At 39.8% G+C, this 11,546-nt stretch overlaps 1 protein-coding gene across 1 annotated transcript in view; it reads right to left on the bottom strand.

Annotated features, from left to right (window-relative positions):
- Positions 1–11,546, bottom strand: part of lamb2l (laminin, beta 2-like) — a gene marked incomplete in the record, with an annotated part of 76,721 nt that overhangs the window by 22,943 nt on the left and 42,232 nt on the right. The window contains 9 exon segments of the mRNA XM_014016281.1: positions 436–557; positions 630–791; positions 3,357–3,497; positions 5,489–5,645; positions 8,575–8,654; positions 8,839–8,951; positions 9,044–9,223; positions 9,552–9,740; positions 10,734–10,854. Coding sequence (XP_013871735.1) covers positions 436–557; positions 630–791; positions 3,357–3,497; positions 5,489–5,645; positions 8,575–8,654; positions 8,839–8,951; positions 9,044–9,223; positions 9,552–9,740; positions 10,734–10,854 — 1,265 coding nt within the window.

An 11,546-nucleotide genomic window follows, 5' to 3' on the forward strand; every position in this document is an offset into this window, starting at 1 on the left:
TTTATTTATTTATTTATTTATTGTGTTTCGAATGAAACGGCTCTCCACACAACATACATTTGGCTTTATAAACCAAATAGAAACAAAAACATTTTGTCTTTGTGCACAAAATTTTATGYATCATAGCCTTTCAATCAGATTGTTCTTCTTTCTGTTTGCTCTCAGTAAATTCTACATTTTTAACACTGTAAAGAAGGTTACTTCATTCCTGTACCTGACTCTACTGAAGTCTTTTTTTCATTTTGTTTGCCCACCTGACTCACAGCACAAACGAGCCGAGGCAAGTCTCAGWGACAACAATGGTGCAATTTTTTCCCCTCAGCTATCTGGTGTAGTTGAACAAAGCCTGACGTGMACAAACATATGGTTTGCAAAGTCTCTCTTTACACTTGCACACATTCATTTCCATGCAAACACAGAGCCAAGAGCTGCTACCTGTTGTGGTGCAGCAGGGTTTCAGTGAAGAGCTGCTCAGTCGGTAGGAGGTTTCCACATCGGGTACTTGAAGGCAGCTGAACGGAGGTGATGCTAACAACCGCCTCCCAGTCTTCTGTGGACTGCATGAAAACACGTCTGCAGTGACACAACTAAACACGTAGGATTTTCTCTTTTATTTATGTGATTTTTACCTCAGGTTCATAGCGGATCATGATGTCGTACTCCATGGCGTAGGGGATGTTGTCGATAGTAAACACCAAGCCGGCGCTGTCTTTGACCCGAGCAAACCCGGGTCCAGTCCACGTCACGATGTGGCCGGGAGTGTGCTCCCTATTTACAGTCGTCACATCCGGCTGAGAAACAGCACCAACAACAACATTTCTTAAGTTTGACATAAAGTATCTTTTGTAAAAAAAAAAGATTTGATCTCACAGTATTATCACACGTATATACAGAATAATTATGTTATAAACTCGARCTTATTATGAAAGTAGCTTTACTTTAAGGAAAGCAGTTACACCCGCTGCCTAAAGAGTTTTAAAATGAACAGCTTGTGTGATCTGTCAGAACAACTGTCAGCTACTACCACATCAAATCTGAGCTCATAAAAATGACACATTTATAAGCATTTTTAGGTTTCCTATCATTGGTTCAGCTGAGATCAATTTCAAAAGTTAATCAGTTGTAGATATRCATCCAATCAGTGGTGGGCAAAGTTCCCTAAAGCACTAACGCACTAAAGCACCAATGCACTAAAGCACTAATGCACTAATATGGTAACTAATTTCCTGTTAGAACTTTAGGGTTTATGCTCATTTTTTCATCCATTAGTGGATTAGCACTTGCCAAATTTATGTGCTAAATTTAGAAGCACTAACTGAGGTCTTTAAATGTCAACAGACGTGTTTCCATCCAATTTTAATTTGAATTTTGAATGAATTATTAAAAGTTCACCAAACGGAAAAAAAAAAAGAAGAAATGCGACTCAGAGGTGTTTCCATCAACTGGCTTGAAGCGAATCAACTAGGCATTACGTCAGACTCATGGCTGTAGTAAACAGGAAGTAGAAGTTGAAAACTCACAGGGATCTCAGGACAATGGAGAGAAGTTATCAGAAATACGTTGGTACTATCAGGAAAGTTGTAATTATTGTCATATCAACTAGTTTTGGTGATGTTCCATGCTGTCTGGAGACGTAGAGAAAGAAATGCAATTTTTTCACGTTACTGGAATATCTGAGAAAACGCCGACAGCGGGAGGAGGGTCCTCCAGCTGCAGTCACGGCTGTCGTCGCTCTGGTACTGGTCTGGAACCAGACAGACAGCAGGAACAGCTGAACAACATGTGAGGTAAATGTTTGCTTCATCATAACTTATTCGGCAAATGTGTTTCCATCTCTCCTTTTGTGCATGAACTCTTTGTCGAAAAACTCTAAAACTACGTCAATCGAGCGTATCAACTTTTTTTGCGAATTAGAGGAAGTTTTTTCGAATCATGCCGTTTCCTTCCACCTTTTCTAATGCGATACTTCAAAATGCACATTAAAAAAACTTTGATGGAAACGTGGCTATTGACTCAGAATTTCTGAGATTATTTTAAGAAACTTTAAAGAAAAAATAGGATTCTCTTATGGAAAAATGTCTGCATAAATTTGCGAGAACAAAATCTGAGATTTCCACGATTAAAGGCAAAAATGTTCAATATTTTAACTACATGTAAATATTTTCTGACATTATAAAGTCAGACATTTACAAGAAAAATTACTCGAATTTATCAGAAAAAAACTGAAGTTTTCAATGTCTCAAGGGCGATTCCACCTTTATTTTCAGTGAGCCTCTTTACATAGTTTTTATACTTTAGTTTAAAAACTAAAACATCTAGACACTTCAAACCTGGACCAGATTATTCTACACTGACTGTTTAAATCAAGTGTGTGATTTGTGAAACACATATTTGATTTGAGAAACTTCAGTATAGGGCGATTTCAGCACTTTTTATGCATGTTATGAACAAATGGGTTGACTGGGTTGATTTAGTGCTTTAGAATTGGCTTCTGCTGAATTTATTCAGTGTGTTAGTGTTTTACAATTAGAGGATCTAAATATCTGGATTAGGACTTTAGGGCTAGTGCAACYAACATTTAGATTAGTGCAACCACTGCATCCAATAATTAGCTTTGTGAAAGTCTTGTTAAAATCGGTCTGGTAGCTCACAAGATACTTTGAGAACAGATAGACAAACACACACACATACATGTTATCCCACCTTTCATGGACACAGGCAATAATAACAGCCGGTTCGGATGTTATCAGTCCATTAAATGGACRTTATTAGTGGTTATCAGTCCCATAGAATGGCTTCAGGCTGTCCCGACAGTGTCCCCYAATGGGTTACCAGTGCCATATACGTTGGAATGCAACAATCTGCTACCACCGGAGTCCGGTCTACTTTATCGTAGGCCATGTCATTTTCTCTAAAACTAACCTTAGTGACTTTTTGCCTCATACTAACCAGCTGACAGTCTGAAGCCATTCTATGGGACTGATAACGGCTAATAATGTCCATTTAATGGATGATAACATCCGAAGTGGGTGATAATAAAGTAGAAACGTCATTGTTTGCAATCCCCTGACTTTTTAGCTAAAGTTTGTATTTTAACTGAAAAATAATCTATATAGTTTAGCATTTTATCTAGATGTAATTTAAACACATGAAATAAATTCTTAATAAATACAGTAATTAGTTTTTTCGCGACTACCTGAAGCAGTTAGGAGCTAAAAATAAACAATAGTAAAAATTCCCTCAACGTTGTTTTTGTTCTCCTGGAATCTCAAGACATAATTGTTCTGACTCACTGTTTAAATTCTCCGTGCTTTGGCACTCCTGAAATAAGAATCAGTGTTTCATCGGTATCGTACCGTTTGCTGGAGCTGACGGATGCGTCTCAGGGCTGACTGATACTGCTGCGAGCTTGAAATGCGCCGGTGTCTCCGGTGCCTCCTCGCCTGGTTATTGAGATGCTGAATGCAGTCGTCTGCTGCCTGAGGACGAACTTTACCCTGAGGAGGACAAATAAAAACACATTTATTGGCTGCATATCATAAATAAATACTCTACTTCTCCTAAAACAAGACTTGTAATCTTGTTGAGAACTTCTAAACCTTTAAAAGAGAACAGAATCTAGATCAGGGGTGCCCAAACATTTTCTCTGAAAGGGCCAAAATCAAAATCAATCTGAGGGGGGTGGGCCAAATGCAGTAATATAATACACGAAATGCAAATATTTCAAGGAAAGTTGTATTTTTATGATTAAGCCGCAGCCAGTGCWGTTGCCCACATTTTTTTTCTAGCCCATGGACATGGAGAAAATTCAACGTTTGCTCAGGCAGCAAAGGTTCATGGGACTTTYCATAATTTAAAATTTGAGTATATGGGGTCTTTTAAGGTGTGCAAATCTAGAAATGAACTTAAATCTAATATAAAGGTCTCTTGAAGTTACTTGTATTTTAAGTTTAATCTTAATATAGTTCAAAGAAAAAGTGAGCACCATGAGTTAAGTTTATCTGACTAGAGCTCCTTGTACCTATAGTTGGACCAATGTTTGAAAAGACTAAGTGCAAATAGTATTTCTACATAAAACAGGAGATTACAATCTAGTAACCAGGATAACTGCTAGTGGGCCAAATCAGATGGCTTGGCGGGCCAAATTTGGCCCACGGGCCCCACTTTGGGCACCTCTGATCTAGATTATTGCCAGAATAAAGGAGTTCACAGGCTCTTTGAAGCCATCAAAAAGGCATACTTGAGGATATGTAAAAAAAAAGTTTCCAGGAGCAGTTCAACAGGACATGTCACGACGTTAAAACGTCACGCGTCAAAAACATTTCATCGCACTATGTGCACCGCTGCCGCCGTTTCTCAAAACATTCCAAAGTCACTGAAGTCAAGTTTCCCTCACATTCCTGCAGGGATGTTAGTGTGGGCTGTCGGAGCTTGCCTCAAGGCCTACACGAAGGATACAAACGCTGGAGTGTAAAGAAGAAAGATGAATGAAGAAGAAAGGTTGAAAAGAATGTAAAACAGACGATAGAAAAAAAGAGTAATCCGTCACAGTGACTACCTCTTTTTAGCATCGGCTTTTTTCATGACGTTTACTTTGAGTAGCTTTACAAATACAATAAAGGTCTTTAAGGGTCAAAAACAACAAGAGATCTTTAATAAATGTCCAAAAAGGGCTGACCTCAATGGGACCTGCCTGGTTAAATAACAGGAAATAAYAGTAAATTAACAGTAAATTAAAAAAATTAATGTTTCTGAGCCCCGCTAATAAACACTAACTGAGCTCTATGTGGTATTTCCTGCATAGTTGCAGTTTTGATTTACGACTTGTAAGYGGGAATTTTCCACTTCCCAGTACATCTGGGCTGCAGAAAAGGTAGCCAGCAAAAATGTAGCAAAGTGTAGATTTTACTCAGTGAATTTTGCAGACTTTAGGATACTTTAGAATCAAGGAGGTTCTATAGAAGAACTGATTTAAAATTGTAATCTTAATTACATTAAGAAAAAATGATCTTATTCATATTTTTGGTGGGAGTACTGCCTCATTGGTGGGCCCCGGATGGCCTTGAGTTTGATACATGTTACTGATAGTTGAGGCTCTCTGCAGCAAGGTTGAAATAGAAAAATATTTCTTACAAATACTTGGTGAAAATGACTGGATCAACAGAAAAGAGAACTTTTGAGTGTGTTTCTGCTGAAACCACCTGTGGGGTTTGTCTTACGTCTAAATCCATATAACTGGATCAAACCTGCAATCAGCCTGAAGTTCAAGTTGTTTCTAAAAATGAGCTTTGATTAGGTATAAATGTCAGAGCAATTAATTTGAAAGAGAGGATAATAACAGTGGTGCATTCCATGACCTCAGGAGGTCAAAACAGCTTTTATCCAATAAGAAACTCATTTAGTATAAAAGGATCTTAAAGTGGCTGAAAATGTTTGTTTCCTGTAACATTATGATGAGCTGAAGTATAAATCATGCTGCTGAGCTCACCGGCAGGGAGGGGTCACTGGGGGGGAGTCCTGTGGCATCTTCAGCCTCGTACCTGTAGAAGTCCAGAGGAGCGCAGAAATACCCAGGCTGCACCTCTGAGCACTGTCGACCAATTAAATGYCTCCTGCAGTCACACTGCCCACTATCCATCATGCACCTGGTGTATCGGAGGGAAAAAAAACATTTTAAAGACCTTAGAGGTTTAACTATAACTATTAGCGTCAATGTTGCCTGTCTGTTAGCAAAATATCTCATGAATCAATAGACAGTTTGAAATGAAACTCTCTCAAAAATAATGTGCATCAACTCAGTGCAAGATGGCCACCAAATGGTAAAACTGGTGATAACTCAGTYGATTTTACAGTTATAGAGCTATGATAAATTTCACAACACAGACTCTGAGTGTTAATACATTTAGTACAAAATGGATTGTGCAAAACATCACATGCTTGTTTTGTCCAAAACTGTCTCTTCTTAGCAGAAAATGAGCTTAATTTAAAGCTCTGAGTAAGAGGAGTGGAGGAAAATAGGCTTTCCTTCCTGGAGTGTTTGCGCCACCCATCCCCGAGACTCTCCATCCATCTATCCRTCCATTACAATTTCAGAAAGCTGTAACTTGCACATTAAAAGACTAAAATACACCAAACTTGAGACGAGTCATCCAAGTTGCATGCCTGACCATACCATGTGCTCATATCATCATCAAAGCACCGCACCCTGACAACAGGAAGTGACTTTTTTTGTTTGGAAAACTCCATCTTCAACCCTCTTGAACTAATCAGCAACAAASTGTGTCAGAGCACAGATAAGAACTTGATCTCACCTGCTTTCAAACACAAAGACATTTGGATGAAAGGCGTGGTCATGGCAGTGTGGCGAAATCAGACATCACGCCGTTGACATACGTTTGGCTTTAAGTTCCACATATATGACCCATCACATCGAAACAAGGATTAAGTCCAAAACTGGTATATGGAGAAATAGTCAAATATAGTGTTTTGACTAAAATGTTAACAAAAATTGCATTTTGTCAAAATATAATGAATAAACGCCTTATCAATGTATCATTTGAATGAACTGTCTGAAATATAATCATAAAACAAAATTTTGAAGCACTGTTTTGAGCAGTAGCAACAAAAAACCTGATTTTGAGGAAAAATGCCTTAAAATTTTGAGATTTTCTCTGTGATTTAGCAAAGTTTTATTTCTTCTTAGCTGGGAAATCTCAACCTTCAAATTTAATTTGAGGTTTCCTCTTTATAAGGACATCAAAAATTCTAGAATTCAGACCAAATATTTATGTATTATTGNGTGGTATAAGGAGAAATAGGCAGATATAGTATTTTGACTAAAATGTTAACAAAAATTGCATTTTGTCAAAATATAATGAATAAAAGCCTTATCAATGTATCATTTGAATGAACTGCCTGAAATATAATCATAAAACAAAATTTTGAAGCACTTTTTTGAGCAGTTACAACAAAAACAAAATGATTTTGAGGAAAAACGCCCTAAAATTTTGAGATTTTCCCTGCGAGCTAGCAAAGTTTTGTTTATTTTCAGCTGGAAAATCTCAATATTCAAATATTTTGAGGTTTCCTCTTTATAAGGACATAAAAATTCCTCATTAAAATGACATAAATTAGGATTCAGACCAAATATTTATGTATTATTGTAACCAACAAGACAAATTAAGTCATATATATGGATCTAATTATGATATCAGAATAATCCAGGTATCAAAATGTAGCTTTTAAAGCCAAGAATCTGAAAATGTAACTAGGTCATTTTGACCAAATTTGACTGTATTATTGTAACCAATAAGACAAATTAAGTCATATATATGGATCTAATTATGATATCAGAATGATCCAGGTATCAAAATGTAGCTTTTAAAGCCAAGAATCTGAAAATGTAACTAGGTCATTTTGACCAAATTTGACTTAATTCTCATTTCGATATGATGGGTCACATATTTCAGCCAATCAGCAAGCAATTTGCTATGGTTGATCCTAATCCATCCAATTAAGGGAATGAAGTCCAATTTTGGGGGGCGTGGCCTAATTAGACATCACAACGTTGACATACAGTTGGCTCTAAGGGTGTATTCAGACCAGGAAAGTCCTTTGGTACAATTGTTTGGTCCGGACCAAAAATGGACTTTATTTTATTTTTCGTTTGGTGCGGTTTGCATTCACATTGTGCTTTTTTGCAAATGAACTATAAACTTGTAAACAAAGCCACGGGTGTGACGATCATTGCTCCCATTGGATAAAAAAGGATGGGGGCGGGACTGAGCCACAGATCCAGAAGAAAACAAGGAAGTCCTGCATGCTGCGGTTCTGATGCGCACATTTTTGCTGATAGTACAACTGCAATAGCATTTAAAATGACAGAAGCAGCTAATTTAATGGTGGTTCTGTGATGACATTCTAATTTTGGAGCGGCATCAGTAAATGTGTCTCATAACCCAAAGGAGAAGAGGTGCTCTGCGTGTTCTGACCCACAACATGCCGGCAGCAGAGCTGCTAACAGGAGACGACGAAACAGGTATGATTTCAGTTTATTTAGCTCAACAACGGTGGCCTGTGAAGTCCAAAAAGGTGCATGTTTAATGCAGTTGGTTCGGTTAGAGTCCGGTCTGTATTCACACCAGAAGAGAACTGAAGTGAACCGCACCAGAGTTTGGAAGCGGACCGAGACCACCTCAAAAAGCAGGTCTCGGTCCGGTTGTTTGACCCGCACCAGAGTTCRCATGAGTGTATTCACACCTGCAAAAAAGGTCCGGACCAACGCTGGAAACGAACTCTGGTTCGTTTAAAGCGGAGCAAATTATCAGGTCTGAATACAACCTAAGACACACATACATGATCCGATCTGAACCAATTTTGTGTGCATCATAAGGGACACCGGCTCAGTGTGTAGTAGTTTGACATGATCCCTTGTCTGTTCACCGTATGTGATGATTTAAATAATGAGGGCCTGTGATGATTCCAACAAAACTGCTAACAGTTGATCACTACTGAATGGTGACGATTGGCATCGACTTCTGACTTGTTTATTTTTAAAACTCACTGGGTCTTTACCTGTTGTTGTAGGCTCCACCAAAGTCACAGTCACATGGTCTGCAGCCCCCCAGGTCATTACTGAGCCCCCAGTATTCAGGCTACAGGGAAGGAAAGCAGTTTTTAAAGCCAGGATGAACAATGACACATTTAAGGTATTTATCCTTGAATAAAAAATAAATAAAAGAACCCTCAGTCGAGAGGGTAAAACACAAGTTAAAGCAGATCTGGAAGTTCAGCTGCAGCAGCTTTGGTACAAAAACGAGGCTAAAAGTTGTTTCTAACCAGACACTGGTTGCAGTGGCGACCCGTCACATATCGTTTACAGGAGCAGTCTCCGCTGATCTGATCACACGGAGCGTCCATCATGATGATTCCACGGGGATCACAGTTGCAAGCTGATGCAGAAAGACGCAGAAGTAAACTGACGGAGAAGAGAGAAATACAGTTTTCATCCCAGATAAAAAGACAAACAGGCACAGATACGTACGCTGGCAGCCGAGTGGATCGATCTGGCTGAGTCCGTAATAACCCGTCTTGCAGCTGTCGCAGCGCACGCCTTTTACATTTACTTTGCAGCGACACTGACCGCTGATCATCCCCATGTCTGGGTCAGTGTGGCTGTCACAGACACCACCCTCCAGTGAGCCCACTGGGTCACAATCACAGGCTGCACACACACATAAACCCAGAGTTAGTTATTTTTGTGTGGAACAGAGTCACGCTTCYAAAAGATATTCAGCTGCAGATCTGATGATTGCTTTTGTCCACAACAAAGAGCGCTGCAGGAATCAAGACAAACATTGTTTCGTTTTTTTTAAGTGTAAAGTTACACGAGCAAAAATGAGACAAATAACTGGTCCTAAATTATAACAATCAGGTTTTCTGCCTTGGGCCGAGAAAAACCAAGAAGTGAAGAGATGAAGAACATAAACGAAAAGGAGAAAAAAATCTGAAAGAATAAGATACCCGATGCCTGTGGCCGTGAACGGACTCACCAACACAAACATGCGGGTCCTTTACGTCCCTGTTGGGGTCTTGGTAGTAGAACGGTCGGCACATCTCACAGTTGCGTCCTATCGTGTTGTGCTGACAGCTGTCGCAAACTCCTCCGCTGGCGTTGCCCGTTGCCAAATACACCGCCATGTCAAAGTGACACTGGTTGGAGTGCTCGTTGCAGTTACACTCTGGACAAAGACGGACAGTAACGGGCAGAAAAGTGAAAACAAAATCATACACTGCCTGGCCAAAAAAATAAAAGTTGTCACCTGGATTTAATTAAACAAATAGATACAGGCTTCCTATTAGATAATTACTGCAGAGGCGATTATCTTTCAGCTGGCAACAAGTTATTTAACCCCAACTGGTGCAATGAGGTGCTTCTCATTTCTTAAGCAACCACGTGGAAAGACRCATCCTGTGTGTCGTTGAGGAGATGTCTGTTTGAGAAGAGCTAAGTCACTGGCTAACTGGAAAGAAAACTTCAATTTGCTWGCGAGCATAAAKTTTGGACTCTGGAGCCATGAAACAAAGTCATGTGGTCTCAGTCCAGATTTACCCTGTTCTAGCGCATCAGGGTAAGAAGAGAGGCAGGTGAAGTGACGCCTACTGTACAAGCCTGTGGGGTGCAGTGCTATGATGTGGGGTGGCTGCAGTTGGTCAGGTCTAGGTTCAGCAACAGTTTGTGCTCAAAGAAAGAGGTCAGCTGACCTGAATATACTGAATGACTGGGTTAGTCCATCAATGGATTGTTTCTTCCCTGWTGGTWAGGGCATATTCCAAGATGACAATGCCAGGATTCATGGGGCTCTTATTGTGAAAGAGTGGTTCAGGGAGCATGAGACATCATTTTCACACATGGATTGGCTCCACTGAGAATCTTTGGGATGTGCTGGAGAAGGTCAGACTCTACCATCATCAATGCAAGATCTTGGTGAAACATTAATGCAACACTGGATGGAAATAAAACTTGTGATATTGCAGAAGCTTATCGAAACAAGACCACAGTGAATGTGCACCATAATCAAAGGTAATCCAATGAAATGTTAGTGTGTGTGACCTTTTCTTTTTTTGGTGGTGTTTTGGTCAGGTAGTGCATTTTAAAAACRTCTCCAGAAGCAAATTTAAAACAATGACTCAAAGACATTTTGTGCACGTGTAAGAGTGCACGTGAAGTGCACCTCTGCAGGTGTGAGGATCCTCCGCCTCCGCCGGCCTCCAGGGAGAGTCTCTGAAGAAATCTTTGCAGCGCTCGCAGTTCAGGCCTTCGGTGTTGTGTTTGCAGACGCAGCGACCGTGGATCTGACCAAACAGAACACAGCTGGGTCGTAAGGAAAAAAAAGTTTACTAATCTACTTGTTTGTCTCTAAAAAAATAAAATAAATTAGTTTTCATAGAAAAGTTTTGTAAGAATAACAGACTGCAGGTTTAGGTCTTTGCTTTGAAGGTTCCCAACGGAGGCAAACAAGATGGAAATAATAAAGTGGCTACCATGTTAAGAGCTGTTCAAATGATCTAAAATGCTGATGAAAGGAGCTTCAAGTGCCGCCATTTATGAAAGAAAACATATTTATTTAAAGGGGCAATATCATGTAAAATCAACTTTTTTGAGTTTTATATCATGTTATAATGTTACACTCTCATAAAAACATGCCCAAAGCCTTGCTTTGATTCATTCATGCATGTTTGAAAAATCCTGCAGTGTTTTTAGGAAGCCATGCTGAGGAGCAAAACGACAGGTGGGGACCAGAAACGCCCCTGGGACGTGTCTTTAAGCTGAACTTCCTCATGGCCGAGCGCACCCCCTCCTCACACACCCTGCACATGACTCCTGCAGGCTCTCTGGTGAAAGTGAAAGTGAAACTTAAACTGTCTGCTGAGCTCCACTACTTCTCACTCAATGAAGCTCTTTTCAGATTCAAAATACCATTGAGGAAATGTATTTTCAGATGCCAAGTAAACTGCATCATGGCCCCCCCCCCCCCCCCCCCCCC

This window comes from Austrofundulus limnaeus, unplaced genomic scaffold (assembly GCF_001266775.1).
Source record: "Austrofundulus limnaeus strain Quisiro unplaced genomic scaffold, Austrofundulus_limnaeus-1.0 Scaffold142, whole genome shotgun sequence".
In the NCBI taxonomy this organism is placed as follows: domain Eukaryota; kingdom Metazoa; phylum Chordata; class Actinopteri; order Cyprinodontiformes; family Rivulidae; genus Austrofundulus; species Austrofundulus limnaeus.